The 21,009-nt window shown below is 41.1% G+C and overlaps 1 protein-coding gene across 2 annotated transcripts in view; it reads left to right on the forward strand.

The window, feature by feature from the left end:
* scamp1 (secretory carrier membrane protein 1) overlaps nt 1–21,009 on the forward strand; it is a 59,900-nt gene that overhangs the window by 14,602 nt on the left and 24,289 nt on the right. The window contains exons 2-3 of one of the 2 annotated variants that reach the window (XM_020530600.2): nt 17,681–17,758; nt 20,766–20,864. In XM_020530600.2, the coding sequence (XP_020386189.1) occupies nt 17,681–17,758; nt 20,766–20,864 (177 nt within the window). The remainder of the gene's footprint in view (nt 1–17,680; nt 17,759–20,765; nt 20,865–21,009) is intronic. The other variant, XM_048620425.1, reaches the window with a different exon arrangement.

The following is a 21,009-nucleotide window of genomic DNA, read 5'->3' on the forward strand; positions in this document are numbered from 1 at the left end:
GTTCATCCAGCCCTGCACCTTGTTGTCTCGGATTCTCCAGCATCTGCAGTTCCTACTATCTCTGCAGTCATAAAGGATTTTGTGAAAGCTAAACCACGTTTTGCTAACACACAGTTGTCAAGGAAACTCACAAGTGGTGAAAACTAGTGCTAGGCCAAAGGATTGTGAATAATTTAGGAACAAGCAGCGGATGACGAAAAAGCTAATAGTGGGGGTGGAGGGAGCAGGGCATTTGAGGTACTTTTTTTTTTATTGTAAATCCCAAATCCTTTGTTTCTCAATTGTCAAAAACATTGCGTCCTCACTTCTCAATTCAAATTCTTCCTTTTTTTTGTGTTGTTGGCTGCAACATGCATCTAAACTTTCTCACTAGTCCATTAACGTTGTCCTCTGTTTTCTGTGGTATGGGGCTGATTTGCCCCATACACGCCATGAATCCTGCTAGAAAGGAATATTCTTGGTGCTTCCAACAAATGTCTAGCCTTGTGTATTTTATCTGCGAATTTTGCGAAATCTAATGGTCTGCCCTAAACTCAATACTTTGCCATATAGTTTTAGATTGCACCACAGATTGGGGAATTTCTGCAGCCTGGCATAAAACCATTAAGTACTCTTCCATGGAACTTTATCTTCTCTTCCTGAATTTGTTGAAATCTGACTATACCTCCATAGGCAGTTAGTAAATCATTTGATAATAGTAAATCTTTGAAAGTTTAATTTGATCAAATCTTAAGTGTCCACTTCTGAAAACATTTTTGCTGCTTTTATATCTATCATACAAAGGCAGAATGAGGAAGGCTATACCTTAGAAAAGAGTAACCTAGGTTATTTCATTCTTCCACTGGTCGTACAGTATGCATTCAGAAAACAGGTAATCATTGCCTATTAGTTTAATTTCGATTCTAATTCAGCCATCTCTGTTTGAATCCAATCACCCTCTTGTTAGAATAACACCTAGTTCTCAATCTTTGACTAAAATCAGTTAACTATTCTGTGCTACCATTGCAAAATGCAAGAAGTTAAATGTTGGTTAGAGTCAAGGCAAATGCTTTTCTGTTTAGCGTTTTATTCTAACTTCCAACACCACTAATTTCTCATTACTAATCTCCCCCAATTACCTTGAATTCACAGACAAGCATCACCTGCTCCCTCATTCCATTTGGCCTCCAGCATCTCTGCTATTCAATAAGATTATAGCTGATCTGTTATGTTTTGAATTCCACCTTCCTACCTACTCCCAATAACCCTAGATAAATATTGGGCAATGAAATCAAACACCTCTGCCTTAAAAATACTCAATGACTCTGCCCCCTCTGCCTTTATTTAAAATTGAGACCCAAAGTCAATTACATTCAAGATTTGCTCTCTTCAATTCAAAAGTTTGTGCATCTTGATTTTCCACTCCGACACATCCCAGATGTCTTCCTTTCTCAAGGATTGTAACTCTTTCTTTCTCCCTGACGCCCCCCCTTCCCCATCGTGATTGAAAATGTTCAACTGCATCTCTTGCATTTCCTGCACTTCTGCCCTCCCATCCCCTCAACAAAAATAAAGACAACACCCCCCCCCCCCCACCTTGTCCTCATATATCACCCCACCAACCTCCCACGTCCAACGTATCATTCTCCGCCACTTACGCCACCTACAATCTGACCCCACGACCAAAGAGATATTTACCTCCCCGCCCTTCTCTGCCTTTTCGTAGGGACCGCTTTCTCCATGACCTGCTCGTCCGCTCCACACTCCCCACTAGCCCCACCGCCCCCAGCACCTTTCCCTCCAACCACAGGAAATGTTACACCTGCCCCTATACCTTCCCCCTCACCTCCATTCAAGGCAAAAAACAAACGTTCCATATCAGACAGGAGTTCACCTGCATGCCCCTCAAGTTGGTCTATTGTATCCACTGCTCCCAATGTGGCCTCCTGTTCATCGGTGAGACGAGCGTAGACTCTGAGACCGTTTTGCAGAGCATCTGCGCTCTCTATTCGACAAACGACAACACCTTCCAGTCGCCACCATTTTGACTACCCCCTCCCCACTCCCTCGGTGACATGTCCATCCTGGGCCTCCTCCAGTGTCACAATGGCACCACATGCAAACTGGAAGAGCAACACTTCATATCCCGCCTTGGGAGCCTACAGACCGATGACCTAAGCATGGAATTCACTAGCTTTAAAATCTCCCCACTCTGGCCTCATCCCACGTCCAACACTCCCTCTCATACCCAACTCCTTGACCTGACACCATCTGCCCATCTTCTCTCCCACTTATCCAGCCCACCAATCCCTTCCTGCATCCACCTATCACCATCCCACCTACCTTGTCCAGCCCCACCCCTCCTCTCTATTTATTTCCCAGCTCCCTTTCCCCTCATTTCTGAAGAAGGGTCCCGACCCAAAACATCAACTTTCCTGTTCCTCTAATGCTGCCTGGCCTGCTGTGTTCCTCCAGCTCCATACTGTGTTGTCTCTGACTCCAACATCTGCAGTTCTTGCCATCTCATTCGAGGTACAAATGTTTCCACACATTTTGCAAAAATTATTACATTTATCATAAGACATAATAATTGACAAAAGGAGTGGATTTCAGTTGATCTACTTCAGGGTACCAGTTTACAACAGCAGTTGACTGGGCATTGATTTCTTGTTTTGTTGACAGAAATTCTCTTGCCATTGGGCTTCCTCCTTATACATTAAATCACCACTTATTACGTGTGCTAACTTCCTGTGCATGATCAGAGACATCTTGAACTTTGGTGCATGAACAGGTCATCGTCAGTCTTCAATTGGCTAGGTAGGTCATGATTGCTTCTTGATTGGCTTCTTTAAATATAATTGCTTTGGTCATGTCACTAATCACTGTACCTGAGACGTACCTTGACGTGCCAATCATTTATTTAAGCTTGTGCCTTTCATATAAAATTGACGGGCTTTTTGGTGGAGGTGGAGGAAACCTCCTGCCTTTCCCTGTGAAAGGGCACCCCCTAATTTTTTTCAACCATTGCCTTCTAGTTCTGGTGGTCACTGGCTCCGGCATGCTTTCTGCATACTTTTTTAGGCTGTGGGAAGACACAATATTTAAACATATAATCGACAAAGCCCACACTTGTCCAAACTGCTGAATCTGCAACACTTCGTGGATTTGTGGGTATCCAAGATGTGAGAAACATCCAGAAGTTCCCATGTGGAGCAGGATACCTTCCTTGGGCTACAGTTGCTGTGCTGTTGCTCTGTATAGGGCAGTGGAGTCGGCCTCATTAGGGGCATTTAAATGGCTACTAGATAGGCATATGGATGATAGTATAAGGTCGGGGTGGAGGTTAGATAGACCTTAGGATTAGAGTAAAAGTTCGGCACAACATCGTGGGCCGACGGGCCTGTACTGTGCTGTACTGTTCTATGTTCTATGTATGTCTGTGACAGTCAACAGCTCATGAAATACAAAAGGATAGTAGCAAGGCGAATGTAAAATTGACTGATGGGAAAAACTGGATGGGTTTCTCTGGACTGTTAAACTGTTCTAGACTTGGAGCAATGCATGATTTCAACCTTTTCTAAAGGTTAAAACTTGGAAATATTGTGAAGTGACAAATTGGTGAATGGTGGACAAACTTCAAAACAGGAACTGTAAAAATAAGTGTACCAGTCAAATGACATGAAGCAGTAAAGGCAGCTGGAGGTGTACATATAAGCAAATCATTGAAAGTGACAGGGTGGACTGAGAGCAATAATGAAGAACATGAAATCACTGACTTTCTAAATAGCGGCATAAGAGTACAAAACCAAGTAACTTGTGTTAAACTTGTATGAAAGAAGTGCAAAAGAAAATTTGTTAGAGGAGTTCCAGGAATGAGGACCTTCAATTATATAGATTGGAGAAGCTGAGGTAGAGTATGGTTAGTGAAACAGGTTTAATAATATACAAAATTATGAGGGGTCTGGAAAAATTAAACGGGCAGAAACTGCTCTTAAAGGTGAACTTTGTCTTTTGCACAGTATAAGTATTACTGGTCTGGTAACCCCCAGAATGTTAATACAGCCCTTTCTGCTATTATGTGTGTTTTGCCAACACAAGTTGGCTGTAATGCAGTTGTTGAGTAGGTGAGCACTTTTTGTAAAATGTGAACTTTCACGTACGTGTGTTGGCTATTATGTTATTCCATCCCCAACACGAAGTGTCGCAGTGCACGGAGGAATACAGTGTTTACACCAACAGAGTCTCTGTGTCGACATCACACATCGAGTGAGGATTTTGAAGCCCAGCTTGAGTCCCATTGTGAAGATCTCTCTCTACAGCTGATCTACAACAGGTTGTTGCTGAGGGGGAAATGGAAGCTGGAGATGAAGTCCAGGATGCAGCACCATGAGAACTTTCCGCTTCTCTTTGTCTTCTATCCTGAGGGAAGTTGAGAAGCAGTTGCAGCTCTTAGGAGACAATGATTACAATACAGTACGCAGCAGGATAGAAGTTTGTGGAATAAGGTCTTATTTGGCACCCTGTGAACAGCTTCCTTATGAAGAAGAAAAATGGCAAAGCAGCAAACAGTAGATGTCTTTTTTTTAAGCCAACCCCCAAGAAACAGTCAGAAGACAGTGAACCACAGCCATCCACTTCGAGATTAACAATTTTTCATCCTAACTCTGCAACCACAGCTGCACGTGAAGGTGGTGATGATGATGACCCTCAGTCCCCATACTAATGACTTAGCAACCTCAAAACCACCCTCCTGTCCCATCAAGTTGTCTTCAAACTTTTTCAAGGTAAAGTATTAAATTTACTGTATTATTTCATTATTAGATATGAATTTAACATTTATTTAAACTGTGCTATCCTTTGTTAGGCTAACTACTATATTTGTTTTGATTTTGAGTAATATTTTTGGTGATCTGACCCAGCTCTTTTTTTTTTTTCCATAAGCCCTGTGTTTGTTTTTGTGCAATTTTCTATAGCGCAAGGTGGCACAAGAACGCAACTGTCACATTAAAGCAGAAAGGACTGTCGTTCAGCAATAATAATACCATTGAACAGTGAGGTAATGGTTAGATCCTCTCATGTTGGAGGTTGGCTGCAAATATTACTTTTCACCTGTCAGCCCAAGCCTGGATGTTGTTAAGGTTTTGCTACATAAATTGTATATATTTATTGTTTACCTTTTTTCAAATCCAAGATGCCATTACAAGTCTTGAGAGCTCTGCAATTTTTCAAAGAGAAAGCAAAAGTGCAAATGTCTATAATGGCTAACCTTTGTAGCTATTTCTTTTTTTTGTTTCCTGTCTGTTGCTCGTGATAAAGGATGCGAGTGTGCCTCGTGTAATCTCTGCTTCGATTCTTTTACCTGCACGTTCCATCTTTTCTACCTTGAAAACTAATATCATGACTCGTCTTGTAGCTTACAGACTTAAAGTCTCATAAATTAGAAATACAGCAGTACCATCAAATTATTTCTATTCTTCCAGTAATGATGAAATCCTTAATTTGCTTCCTGCTCTCTGAATTATTTTGGACTTTGCAGTATGCTTCATATCCAAGCTACAGAATCACATAGTTTCTGTAGTTCATGAATTTATTTTGTCTTCGCACTTGTATGGCTTGATTAGATTTGTGGCTTTGTTTCATCTAACTTCTATTTTCAAATTACTTAATCTGAGTCTCTTCCTATTTTCTTCTACTCACCTCGGACTTATTTTGAAATTTTAAAACAAGGTTATCCATGGGCACCTGAATAACTATTCGTGATCCCAACTATCATCTCTCATATGTGTTCTTTCATAGCAAGACAGCACAAGATTAATTGTGCTGTGAGAGGTACTGTCTTTTGTTGTTACATATCTTAGCCCTTGGAAATTTCATTTTTTCAAGAACTCACCTTGGGTATTAGTGAATTAACAAAGATGTGTTTAATGCCAGTTGCAACATTGTAAATAGAACATGTATGCGTTATAAATTGGCAACGGACAGAAGAAATGGTGCCTAACCACTATCCTTGCAAGCCAAATTTTCAGTATTAGGAGCTTATTACAAATTTGTTTTTTCTCTCTCTGTCTCTGTGTCCCTCACAAAAATATTTAAATGATCAAATCCAGTGAACAATGCTGCTTGTGGCAGTGGAGATTGGGGTAACGCGTACATACAATTTTACGTTTGGAACTATAGAGTTGTGCTTCCTGCCCAATGCTGACCTGACTCGCACAGCCTCAGCTGCTATTTTGCATATGGCAGGGGAGGTTCCAGCAACAATGAGCTATCGTTGGGTAAGGACACAGGAGCGCCAATCTCTTCAGGGCACACATCTGCTGTGGGGTTTTTTGTCTAAAATTCTGGATCTACCTCTGAGTCTGGGCTCAGTCACTCTGTCGCTCTCCTTTCTTGCAGAATGGCTGCTGTTGGATCCTGGTGGTGCTGTCAGATTGTTCTATCCAGAGAGCTTTTGGCCATTCTCCCAGATGGGAATGGTCCCTCTTTTTTTGAATCAATTAGGGCTGTTCGTAACATACCATAGTTATGGAGTAGCTCTCTTCTGAGCTGATGGGCTCAAGACTGACTTTTACATTGGAGATCAGGAATGCATCTCTCTGTACTATCCAACTCCTTGATCTGTTCTAACAGGCTAAGGCTGCACTATGTCTAAATTCTATCTTTCTCTGAAAAGCAAAAGACTATAAATCTACACTTTTAGTATAGAACTAATGTAATGCTGAAGACGGACATTTTGAAGTTTTTCATATTCCAGTCATCAAGACAACTAACAAGAAATACCAAAGTAAATCTTCTCGCTGAAGCCATGGACATTTGCACTGTAGTGCTATCTTCTGGTAATGTAGGCCCACCACTGTTTCTATGAATCAATATTTGTTGAACTTATGGCAACTTGTGCAGTTGACTTAAGTTCTAAGACCATGAATGCCAACTAAATGGTGTTACCATGGAACCTCTGCTAGGCCCTGTCCTTTCAATATTTTTAGTAAAACTGAACTATGGATGCTGGAACAAAAACAAAGTTGCTGGAAAAGCTCAGCTTCTGAGGAAGGGTCATCGGACCCAAAACGTTAACTCTGTTTTTTCCTTCACAGATGCTGCCAGACCTGCTGAGCTTTTCCAGCAACTTTGTTTTTCTTCCTGATTTACAGCATTTGCAGTTCTTTCGGTTTTTTATTATGGATGCTGGAAATCTGAAACAAAAACAAACAAATTGCTGGAGAAACTTGAATCCGGCAGCATCTTGGAGAAAAAACAGTGGATGTTTCAAGTCCAGTGACCCTTCGGTGATCTCCAGCCTCTAGTTCTGTTTTTATTTTAGCATTTAATTCACTGTAACATATGTTCTAGGTACTCCACCTTGAAGTTCTGCTCCTCCCTTTCTAAGATTCTGAAGAAGAGTCACTGAACTCGAAATGTTAACCCTGTTTTCTGTCCACAGATGCTGCCAGATCTGCTGAGTTTCTCCAACAATCTCTGTTTCGTTTGTTCTAAACATATTTTTTCACTTCTGTGAGAAGCATTTATTTGGAATAGCACCTAATCTCCTACCACTTGCAAATTTCTGTTGTTATGTTGACAGCATTTCATATGACAATTTGAGAATTTGTAATCCATTTTTAACAACTTCCGCAATTGTGAATTTCATTATTCGCGGGGGTTCTCAGAAACGGAGCCCTCAAGAATATGGAGAAATGATTGTATTTGATTTAAGCCAAAAGTTAAAGTTAGAGTTTAGATGTGAATTAATAAAGTGAAGCGAAGTTCATGAGTTGAAGTTAAATTGGATGAAGTAAGAAGTAAAAATTGCAATGCATGTATGTTTTATATTGTTTAAGTTCTGAGTTGGTTCCCTGCCTATTTTTTGTCACATTGGAGGAAGAATATCTGGATAAAAGGTTTGAGTACTTCTTTGGGCATCAAGGGAATTCACTGCTGCCGCTTGCTACAAATCTATATTTGCTAGTCAATATACAAGTTGTGATTCCTAAACTTGCATACACTGTAAAATTGACCTTATCAGCAAACTTGTAAATAGAATATGAATCGTTTCCTGCAAGAAAGTGGTAACCAGACATCCAATGGCTATTTCAGAACCTCGTGGCTGGAAAACTAATTTTACAACGCTTCCAAAAAGGAAAGGTTAAAATTTCATACAATTATTTAAAAACAATGTATCCAATTGCTTTAAATTGTACTTCCCTAATAAAATTGGCAGCAGAATGTCTGCTGCTGACCTTTTTTTTTCCTTTTTTAAAATGTATCTATTCCAGTTTTCAAAACTGTTACCTGTCCTTTCTCCTGCTACTGCTATTAAGTTTATTACATGAATAATGTTGCCTTAGGAAATCTATGAACTTGGTTGTAGCCAGTTGGCTCATCTTTAACAGTACTTCCCAAGCCTTGCTATAACAAAAATAAGGGTAACAAGTAGGAGCACTTCCACTTCCAGCCACGTGCCATCTTGACTTGAAGTTATATCGCCATCCTCTTCAGTGTCACTGGGTCAAAATCTTGCAATTCCCACTCTTAACAGCGCAGTAAGTCTGCCCACACCACATGGACTACAACGGTTAAACAATGCACCTCACCATCACCTTCTCAAGGGCAAATAGGGATGGGCAATAAATGTTGGTCAAGTGATTGCCACATCCCAGATGATTTCTAGTGTTGTGGCTTAACAATTTAATATTGCCTGGGCCACTGAACTTTGCCCTGCTGTTATTCAAATGGTGCTAAGAATCTGTTAACTAATATCTGAAAGAACAGATGGTTATTTTTGTTTAACATTGCATCCTAAAGAGGGCAGTGCTGATTGTCTAGCAATATCTTAGTACTGGGGTATTAGTCTAGAGTACGTGTTTGTTTCTGGAATGGAACTTGGAGTCAAAACTTTTATGGGTTCAAGGTGAAAACCACCTGCAGTCAACACCGGATTGGTTACCCATGCTTGTGTTGGCAGATGATTTTCCTGCTAAGTTGCAATTTGACAATAAAATTTTTTCCTCCTTTAATAATTACCATCAAGAATCTATAAACTCATTAATTTTTCTGACAAGCTTATAAAACCTGTTGGCCTAATAATCTTTGAACTAGATGTTAACTTTGATTCTTATGTTAGATGTTCATTATTGTAGTATTTGTGCCTTCTAGAAATATTAAAAAAAAACTATCATTTGGTTAGTTTGAAATTTTGTTATTTGGGCAGAAATATTCCTTTTTAATAAGTACAGAACATAAGGAGTAGGCAATTCAGCTTCTTGCCTACTCTGCCATTTAATGACTTATGGCTGATCTCCTCATGGTCTCCATTCTACTTTCCTGTCTGCTCTTCAAAACACTTCAACCTGTTCCTAATTTAAAAATCTATCTCCTTTTCAAATGTACTGAGTATCGCATCATCTACTAAACTCGATACTGAATTCCACAGTTCACAGGCCTTTGAAAAAAGTAAATCTGTTACCTATCATCTTATCCAAAAGCTATGACTCCTTATTCCAGATTGCCCTACATTGGGGAGGGGTTCTTTTGTATGTCTTTTTTTCTTTTATTCATTCATGGGAGAAGGGCATCGCTGGCTAGGCAGCATTTATAGCCCATCCCTAATTGCCTAGAGGGCAGTTCAGAGTCAACCACATTGCTGTGGGTCTGGAGTCACATGTAGGCCAGACCAGGTCAGGATGGCAGTTTCCTTCCCTACAGGATGTTAGTGAACCACATGAGATTTTCTGATAATTAACAATGGATTAATGGTCATCATTAGATCTTTAATTCCAAATATTTATTGAATTCAAATTCCACCATCTGCCATGGCAGGATTCGAACCCAGGTTCCCAGAACATTATTTAGGTCTGTGGAGTAACAGTCCAGTAATAATACCACTAAGCCATTGCCTCCCCTGTGGATGAGGGTCTACTTTGTTAATCCCCTTTAGCATCTTGTATACCTTCTTCAATTAGATTTCCTCTCATTCTCCTAAATTCCAATGTTGAACTTCTACAGACCAATACTGGATTTTGATTTGTCATGATGCTTGCAACTGCACAATTCACAGGCTGGATTTTTCAGTTCATTTTTATAACGAACATTGGCAGGAATTATTTTAATGTGAGCACGTCAAATGTTGCCATCATCATTTGAGAGACTGATACTACGTTTATAGTCGTGGGACTAAAACTTTTACATTGGGTAAAAGAGAGGAGCAAAGCAGTCTTGCAGTCCACAAATGGAGAAGTGACCAAATATATTTGACAATGACATTGTATCAAATTATCAATAAAATAAAATTTATAGAATGCCAATCCCATCATCTATGAAAAAAATTGACCAATTTAGTTACAAACTTTATTTTGAGGTGAGAGCTCTACTGCTTTTTTTTTCTGTGAACTGTTTTATTTAAACAGTAACAAAGATGAACATTTGAAATGTATAGTTAGTAAGCCTTTCGTTGAGACTCCAGGTCCAGAAAAAAGAAATTACACTTTCATTTGTGATCACAAATCTATTTCGACAATTTAAATGATCATCATTCCCTGTTTCAGGGGATTGAAATAACCAGTATTGAGGCCAGTATCCCCTCACCAAGTCACTCTTTGTTTACAAGTGCATAGCACTTGACACTGGTCTTGCATCCTCCAGAGCCAGCTCTGAATGAACAGAACCTCTGACTCCTGTTTATATCTGTCAACCCAAATGGGTTAACAGCCCAATCAGGAAACTTATTCTGTGAGGTCCACCTGGCTGACCTCATTACAGTCACTACAGGGATAAATCTATTGTGAAGTATTAATTGACAAGGCTGATCTAGCAACTCATTTTAAGACAGAAAATTACAATGCAAATAGCTTTTTGTGAAGAATGACTGACTGAAAGTGAATGTAAATTATCAGGATATGATTAGCATCTAATGTTGTCAGAGTCTGATCTTGATGACAAATGGAAGAATCAAGTGGACACTGGCTACAGATCAAAGAGGCAGCAAGATTTCTTTAAATATTTGCTCATGGGACATGGATGTCACTGAGTAGCCTAGCATTTATTACCCATCATTAATTGCCCAGAGGGCAGTTGAGAATCAACAACAATGTTGGGGGCTGAGTCAAGTGCCAGCCGAACCAGGTAGGGGTGGTAGATTTCCTTCCCTAAAGAATATTGGTGAACCAGGTGGGTTTTTACAACAATTGACTGTGGTTGCAAGGTCGCCATTACCCTAACTATTCTAGTTATTTTTAAATTTGGCAGATGATGAAATTTGAATTCCATGTGGGATTCAAACCCATATACCCAGAACATTAGCCAAGGGTTCTGGATTACTAACCTAGTGACATTACTATTCCAGCCTTGGCATTGCCACTTCACTTTAAATTTGACTTTTGTTATGAAGTGTTTTTGTGAGCGGGACAACTAACGTTTGGAATTGAAGCAAGATTGAGTTTCATGAGTAAAATTTACCATAAGTATAATCTGTTGGATGCCTACAAGTCATGGTCATGATTAGATTTTGACAAATGGAAGAGGAAATCTGTCATGGACTTCAATAGACTGTGCATGTACAAAATTAAAGCAGAAATTTGATCCGGACATTCCTCGTTCAGTGGTCGTTTTTAATTGTGTTCAATTGTACTTGATTTTTAGAAGTGAGATGGATGATGAGTATTTTTCCCTCGTCCCATTACTCCACAGATTGCACATATTTTAATTATTTTACCCAGTTCCTGATGTGGTCAGTCATTTATGCATTTGTTATATTGGGATAAAGAAAAAGTTCCATTAACCAGGCTTCTTTAGTAAACACCATTATGAATTGATTAATTATAGAAACAGCAATGGGCCAATAAGCCCCGCAAACATGCTCCACTGTTCAGTAAGACCATGGAAAAAATCGAAGTCCAGGAGTATTGAAGTCCTGCTTGCCTTGGCTTCGGGGATGACCACATGTTAGAGGTCACATTGTGCTAATTCCAAGCAAAAATTAAATGTGAAATAAGGCTTTTTTTTAGTGCTGATGTAGTCTGTACTGAGATACCATTGCTCTTAAATAAGCTTTCACAGAGAGTTCTAGTAATGGGCACGCATATGACTCTTGCATGAGAACATTCAGAATTCTGAGTGCAAGAGAGATCTTATCAGTAGTCATATGCAAGTTGAAGCTACAGCTTGAATAAATTACACTGAAAGGTGGATGACAAAACATTCTCAATTTAAGACTAGAGATAGAGGTCTTCCTCTATTATCTTCCTTATTCAGATTTGGGCACTCTGGAAGGGTCAGCATTTATTGATCATCCTTAGTTGCACTTGAACATAGTGATGAGCTGCATTGAACTGCTATAGGTAGACCCACCATGGATCCTGTGGGTGAGGGAAAAGAAAATTTAAGATTAATGTAGAATCTTGACATTGTAAGTCTGGATTCAGGAGGTTTTAAATACCTTGGTTTAGCGATTTAAGACAAATGAGTACTGAGAAATCATGAGGTCATAGAAAGATCTAACTTATGGAGCTAAACTATAATTAATATGTAATCCTTGTGTGATCCAAAGAATGTTGGTTATTTTGGGATTTTTGCATACCAGTTTTCCTGATCTGTAATTAAGTGTGGTATTTTTCATAATATTTTTGGGTAAAAATGGAAATTGTTGTCCTATGGTACTGGACATTGTGTAATCATTGCAAATATATCCTCGCTGGAGAGAAAGTTATTGATAACGAAGCTGAAAATGGCCTAGTGATATTGTAACTAGACTGTTAATCCAGAAACCCAGCTAATGTTCTGGGGACCCATGGTCGAATCCCACCACTGCAGATGGTAGAATTTGAATTCAATAAATAAAGTCTGGAATTAAGGATCTACTGATGACCATGAAATCATTGCCGATTGTCAGAAAAACCCATGTGTTCACGAATGTCCTTCAGGGAAGGAAATCTGCCACCCTCCCCTAGCCTACATGTGACTCCAGACCCACAGCATGCGATTGACTCTCAATTGCCTTCTGAAATGGCCCAGCAAGCCACACAGTTGTACCAGTTGCTACAAAGTCTCAAAGAAATGAAACTGGATGTATCACCTGGCATCGACCTAGGCACTGGAGAAGACCAAGGCAGAAACAGCCCTGTCGATCCTACAGAATCCTCCTCACTAACCTCTTGAGGTTAGTGCCAAAATTGGAAGAGTTGTCTTACCAGACTAGTTAAGCAACAGCCTGACCTTGTCTGTAACGTATGACTCTGAGTACCAGTATGTGCCAGACGCCACCGTCACCATCCCTGGATATGTCCTGTCCCACTGGCAGGACAGACCCAGCAGAGGTGGCAGCATAGTAGTATACAGACACGGGTGGGTGTTGCTGTAGGAGCCCTCAACATTGACTCCCGACCCCATGAAATCTCATGGCTCCAAGCTAAACATGGGCAAGGAGATCTCCTGCTGATTACCACATACCGTTGTCCCTCAGCTGATGAATCAGTACTCCTCAATGTTGAACAACACTTAGAGAAAGTACTCAGAATGGCAAGGGCACAAAATGTACTCTGGGTAGGGGATTTCAATGCCCACCACCAACAGTGTCTTGGCAGCAGTACTACTGATCGAGCTGGTCAGGTCCTAAAGGACATAGCTGCTGGACTGGATCTGAGGCAGGTGGTGAGGGAACCAACAAGAGAAAAACGTACTTGACCTTTTCCTTGGTAACCTGCCAGCTGCAGTTGCATCTGTCCATGACAGTATCGGTAAGAGTGACCATCGCACAGTCCTTGTGGAGACGAAGTCCTGTCTTCTCATTGAGAACAGCCCCCATCGTGTTGTGTGGCACTACCACAGTGCTAAATGGGACAGACTTTGCACAGATCTAGCAACTCAAGACTGGGCATCCATGATGCGCTGTCGGCCATCAACAACAGCAGAACTGTACTCCAGCACAATCTAATCTCATAGCCTGGCATATCTCCTACTTAACCATTGCCATCAAGCCAGGGGAACAACCCTGGTTCAATGCAGGAGGGCATGCCAGGAGCAGCACTAGGCATACCTGAAGATGAGGTATCAACCTGGTGAAGCCACAAAACAAGACTACTTGTACGCCAAACAGCGGAAGCAGCATGTGACGCAGAGCTAAACAATCCCACAACCAACTCAGCTCATATAGATGACTCGGAGCTGGGGACCACGTGTAGGGTGTCAAAGTTTGCAGATGACCCTAAGATGAGTGGCAAAGCAAAGTGTGCAGAGGACTGTGAAACTTCGCAGAGGAACATAGATACATTGAGTGAGTGGGCAAAGGTCTGGCAGATGGAATACAATGTAAATAACTGTGAAGTCATACATTTTGGTAGGAGTAATAGTAAAAAGGATTATTACTTGAATGGTAAAAAGTTGCAGCATGCTGCTACGCAGAGGGACCTGGGTGTCCTTGTGCATGAATCACAGAAGGTAGGTCTGCAGGTACAACAAGTAATTAGGAAGGCAAATGGAATTTTGCCCTTCATTGCTAAAGGGATTGAAATAAAAAGCAGAGAGGTTATGTTGCAGCTGTACAAGGTGCTGGTGAGGCCACATCTGGAGTACTGTGTGCAGTTTTGTTCTCCTTACTTGAGAAAGGATGTACTGGCACTGGAGGGGGTGCAAAGGAGGTTCACTAGGTTGATTCCGGAGTTGAGGGGGTTGGCTTATGAGGAGAGACTGAGTAGATTGGGATTATATTAATTGGAATTCAGAAGATTGAGGGGGGATCTTATAGAAACATATAAAATTATGAAGGGAATAGATAAGATAGAAGTAGAGAGGATGTTTCCACTGGCAGGTGAAGCTAGGATAAGAGGGCATAGCCTCACGATTAGAGGGAGCAGATTTAGGACTGAATTGAGAAGGAATTCCTTCACCCAGAGGGTTGTTAATCTATGGAATTCCTTGCCCAGTGAAGTAGTTGACGCTACTTCAGTAAACGCTTTTTTTTTTAAAAAAAAGGTAGATTTTTTTTTGAACAATTAAGGGATACGGTGAGAACGCGGGTAAGTGGATCTGAGTCCAGGAAAGGATCAGCCATGATCTTATTGAATGGCGGAGCAGGCTCGAAGGGCCAGACGGCCTACTCCTGCTCCTAGTTCTTGTGTTCTTGTGTTGTGTTCTCTGCAGTCCTGCCACATCCAGTTGTGAATGGTGGCGGACAATTAAACTTCTCACTGAAGGAGGAGGCTCCACAAATATCCCCATCCTCAATGATTGAGGCCAGCACATCAGTGCAAAAGATGATAAGGCTGAAGCATTCGTGGCAATCTTCAGCCAGAGGTGCCTAGTGGATGATCGATCTCTGCCTTCTCTAGTGGTCCCCAGCATTACATATACCAGTCTTGAGCCAATTCGATTCACTCCATGTGATTTCAAGAAACTGGTTGGAGACACTGGATACTACAAAGACTATGGGCCTTGACAACATTCCAGCAATAGTACTGAAGACTTGTGCTATAGATCTTGCTGCTCCCCTAGCCAAGGTGTTCCAGTATAGTTACAACATCTACCCGACAATGTGGAAAATTGCCCAAGTATGTCCTGTACTCAAAAAGCAGGACAAATCCAACCTGGCCAATTACCTCCCCATCAGTCTGCTCTCAATCATCAGTAAAGCAATGAAGATGTCGTCGTCATCAGTGCTATCAAGCAGCACCTACTCCAGTGACACCCAGTTTGAGTTCTGCCAGGGCCACTCAGTTCCTGACCTTATTACAGCCTTGGTTCAAACAAGGACAAAAAAGCTGAATTCGAGGTAAGGGCAGAGTGACAGCCCTTTGATGTCAAGGCTGCATTTCACCAAGTGTCGCATCAAGCACCCCTAGCAAAACTGGAATCAATGGGTAACGGGGCAAACTCTCCGGTGGTTGGAGTCGTACCTGACACATAGGAAGATGGTCATGATTGTTGGAGGTCACTCATCTTGGCTCCAGGACATCTCTGCAGGAGTTCCTCAGTGTAGTGTCCTAGGCCCAACCACCTTCAGCTGCTTCTTCAATGACCTTCCCTCCATCATAAGGTCGGAAGTGGGGATGTTCGACAATGTTCAGCATTATTCGTGACCCCTCAGATACTGAAGCCATGTTCAAATGCAACAAGACCTGGACAATATCCAGGCTTGGGCTAACAAGTGGCAAGTGACATTTGTGCCACACATGCCAGACTATGACCACCACCCCTTGACATTCAATAGTGTTACCATCACTGAATCCCCCACTATCAACATCCTGGGGGTTATCATTGATCAGAAACTCCATTGGACTCGCCACATAAACATAGTGGCTACAAGAGCAGGCCAGAAACTGGGAATATTGCAGCGAGTGACTCCCCAAAGCCTGTCTACCATCTACAAGGCACAAGTCAGGAGTGTGATGGAAAACTCCTCACTTGCCTGGATGAGTGCAACCCCAACAACACTGAAGAAGCTTGACACCATCCAGGACACAGCAGACCACTTGATTGGCACTGCATCCACTCCCTCCACCACTGATGCTCAGTAGTAGCAGTGTGCACTGCGCACTGCAGAAATTCACCAAAGATCCTCACAGTACCTTACAAACCCACGACCACCTCCATCTGGAAGGATGAGAGCAGCAGACATATGGGAACACCACCTCCAAGTCACTCCCCATCCTGACTTGGAAATATATTGCCGTTCCTTCACTGTTGCTGGGTCAAAATCCTAGAATTCCCTCCCTAATAGCATCGTGGGTCAATCCACACAGGAGGACAGTAGCGGCTCTCAAGGGCAACTAGGGACGGGCAAGATATGCTGGCCAGCCATTGACCCCCACATCCCATGAATGAATGGAAGAAACAGTAACAGGACACAATCCTAAGGAACTTCGGTAGACATGTATTAGCACTTATTCTGATACTGAAAAAATGAATGGGACTAAGTGATGACAAATCTCCTTGGAACTGATGACCTGCATCCCGAGTTTATTAAATTGAGAGGCCTTGATAAGGTGAATAGCAAGGGTCTTTTCCCTTGAGTGGTTGAGTTCAAAACCAGGGGATATATTTTAAGGTGAGAGGAGAAAATTTTAAAGACACGAGGGGCACCTTTTTTTTTTTTAGTGGTTTGTGTGTGAAATGAGCTGCTGGATGCAGGTACAATCACAGCGTTTAAGACATTTGGATAAGTGCGTGAATAGGAAGGGTTTGGAGGGGTATGGGCCAAACCCAGGCAAGTGGGACTCATTTTAATTTGAGAAAACATTTTGATTATAGATTAGTTGCACCAAAGGGTTTGTTTCCATGCTGTATGACTCTGATTCTAGGTCATTAATTGTCCGATTGTCCATAAAAAGGTGTGACAAAAGATTATTGGAAGTTGTTGTGGAAAAGCATCAAATATAAGAAGTCATCAGTTTGTTTTGAAATATTTTTCTGAATATAACTTTTACGTTGCTGGTTTGTTTTTCTTTTTAAAAAAAAAGTCCATTAATTGTATGCAAGAAGGCATGTGTCCAAAACTCAGGCCGCTCATTGGGTAATGCCTTGCAGGTAGGTCTTAACTTCACAATCCAGTGTCAATAATTGTTTTGAAGTGAGTAAATGTAAAATTGAGAAAGGACTGACTCCTGATTTTTCTGCTTTACAAACTTCTTTCTGTTAGGTGAACAGTAATGATTGGCAGTTATTTTCATAATACAATGACACTTCATGTGTTGATTCTTATTGTTTTCTTTCCCAGGATCCATCAGTTACACAAGTAACGAGAAATCCTCCACCAGCATTAGAGGAATACAATCCTTTTACAGATGGACGGACGGTATGAGAATTTCAGCTTTGCTGTTTGGTCCTAAAATATGGTGTAGCAATTGCATTGAACAATCAGACAAAGGACTTGAATTGAAAAGAGAATTAAATTAGAAAGGCCAGTTGTAAGTAACAACATTTGAGTACAGAATTGAGAGTCTTATTGTCCTGAATTGTACACAATGGCATCACCACTTCTCTTTTAAACTAGAGAAGGCAGGTGATGCTGATAGAGATAATTTGATATATACTCCAATTTATATTTTTCAGCATTTGAAGACCCCAGTTCCTGAAACTCCCCATTTACCAAGTTAATCATTTCATCATTAAATTTTCTTCTTCCCAAAATAGTCTGTGTGCTTAGATATTAAAGTAGCCATTTTTGTCCCCGCGTGAAACTTCAATCCTCATAAAAACATAGTAATTAGGAGCATAGGCAATTCAGCCCCTTAAGCCTGCACAATCTATCATTATGGCTATGGCTGATCCTTTTACCTTGATGCCACATTCCACTATTTTCCTCCTTACCCTTTTCTTTTAAAATCTGAAAATGTAACTATACCTTTCTTGAATATATTCGGTGACTTGGCCACTGCAGCTTTCTGTACTATTGAGTAAAGAAGGGCAGCACAGCGGCACATCGGTTAGCACTGCTGCCTCACGGTGCCAGGAACCTGGGTTTAGTTCCAGAATTGGGTGACTGTCTGTCTATGTGGAGTTTACATGCTTCCCCCATGTCTGTGTGGATTTCTGCTGGGTGCTCTGGTTTCCTGCCATAGTCAAATGTGTAGGTTAGGTGCATTGGCCAAGCTAAATTTCCTTGTAGTGTCCCAGTGTGGGCAGTCTAGGCATTTAGCCATGGTAAATGAGGGGTAATGGGATAGGGTGGGGGGTGGGGGTGCGGTTTGGTCTGGATGGGAGCTGTTTAATGGGCCAAATGGCTTCTATCTGTACTGTTGTGATTCAAAGATCTCAGTCCTAAATGGTCTACACTGTATCCTGAAATTGTGTCCCTTGGTCTTAGACTCCCCAACCAGGAGGAACACCCCAGGCAAAACATCCTCCCTGCATATAATTAGTCCAGCCCAGTCAGTTTCCATCAGATTCCACCAACCCCCAATTTCAGTGAATACAGGCCCAGTCAAAATAAAACTCTCCTCAGGACAGTCTTGCTTTCTTGCCATCAACCTAGTGAACCACTGCTGTACCCACTCTGGTGAGTATATCCTTGGTTAGAGAGACTGCAACTGCATGTGTTACTCCAGGTGTGGTCTCACCAAGGCCCTATATAATTGCAATAAGGCATCCCAACTTTTGAACTCTAAGCTGTTCGCAACAAAGGCGAATATTGCTTGCTACATTTGCCTGTTTACTTTCATTGGTGTGCCCTTGAACACCATTCATTACTTCTGTACATTCCACACTTCTCAATATATCTATTTGAATAATACTCTTCCTTTTCTACTTTTCACACCAAAGAGCATTAGTTCACGTTTTACACCGGCTGCAGTTACCACAAAGGTCGTGCTTTCTCAATGTCTCCTCTTGGTTCAGTTGAACCACCCCAGTTGTGTCTCTAATGAGAGCGTCATCCTATGGTCTAGTAGGACTATGGTCTATAGCAACTTTGTTTTTTTTTAAACCTTTATTGCATCTGTCATGTGTCTGCCCACACACTTCAAATCACCTTTGAAGTCTCCTTGGAGCCTTCTCACATGTCTGAATCCCTACTGATTTTTGTGTCATATGTAAAATTGGAAATTTTGCATTTACTTCCCTTATCCAGGTCATTTTATACACTGCATGAGTAGCTGGGGGCAAGGCTGATCCTTGCGGTACCCCACTAGCCACTGCCTGCTACTTGGAAAAAGACCCTTTTATTCTCATGCCAATATTTTACCCCTAGCCAATGTGCTTTAACTTTGTTCACTAACTGCTTATGAGGTTCTTTATCAAAAGCTTTCTGAAAGTCCAAATTCACAACATCACTGGTTTATCTATTTTACTCATTGCATCCTCACAAAACTCCTTTGTCAAGCATGATTTGCCTGTCATAATTTTTTTTTTTTTTTTTTTTTTATGCTGAATTTGTCCAGCTCTGTTAATGCTTCCTAAATATTGTTATCAATCTTTTCTAAATAGACTCCCGCATTTTCCCTACTACTGATGCAAGTCTGACTGGTCTGTAATTCTGGCGTTTTCTCTCCCTCTCTTTCAAAATAGTGGGGTTACGTTTGCTACCCACTGGTCTGTAGAAACTGCTCTAAAGCCTGTATAATTTTGGAAGATGACCACGACCGTGTCCAGTATTTCCATGACTACTACCTTTTTACTATTCTGCAATTTATAGTTTAGCAGGCCCTGGTGATTTGTCAGTCCTATTAATTTCCCTACCACAATTTTCTTCCTAATAGTGATTTTGTTCAATTCTGGTGTTTCAACAGACACTTTGAGGATCTAACCAGAGAACAGGCTACCAATGTGTTGCTCTTAAAAACCATCACAAGTGTAGTCCAAGAGATCCTCCACCAAATTACCATTGCTAGTTTGGTTTTTCCAGTCTGTGTAAATTAAAGTCACCCATGATTACTATCATGCCCTTATTGCATGCTTGTTGGAATTTGGGACTTCAGTGAAAAGGAAAATAGATTTGGAGTGAATACTAACGTGAGCTGCTGGACAACTCTTGATGAGATAGTTTGCATGTGAATCAGATTAATGCCAAAAGCATGGGGTTGATCTCCTCCCATTCTGGCTGAAGTAGAGTTTAGCCCCCTTGCCCTACCCATTGTATAGATTTTTTAAAAAATTTGGTACTTTGCCAAGGTTTGATAAATAACTGCCACCTCTAGGCAGAGATCTCAAAGATATACTGACGTGATGAGCATATTTCTGCCAGTCCTAGTTCACAGTTTGAGATTTGCGGAGCAGAGCTAATACTTTTATATTCAAGTGAAGTTCCATGATGTTGCTGCTGATTTATTTTGTATAAAAATGCATACTTTTTCCTGATTACTCAGGCACCACCAGGAAATGCTGAAAAGCGTCCTTTGCCTAGTACACAACCCGCTATTATGAAGCCTACAGAGGAACCACCCACGTATGCACCCCGTACACAGGCATGTTTAAAATTCATTAATGTTGTTTCCTTTGCATGGGAGTTTGTTTAAAAATCAGAGGTCATCCATTTAAAACATGATTTTTTTTTTTTTTTGTTACAACAAGGTGCAGAGCTGGATGAACACAGCAGGCCAAGCAGCATCA

This window comes from Rhincodon typus, chromosome 3, assembly GCF_021869965.1.
Source record: "Rhincodon typus isolate 14 chromosome 3, sRhiTyp1.1, whole genome shotgun sequence".
Classification (NCBI taxonomy): domain Eukaryota; kingdom Metazoa; phylum Chordata; class Chondrichthyes; order Orectolobiformes; family Rhincodontidae; genus Rhincodon; species Rhincodon typus.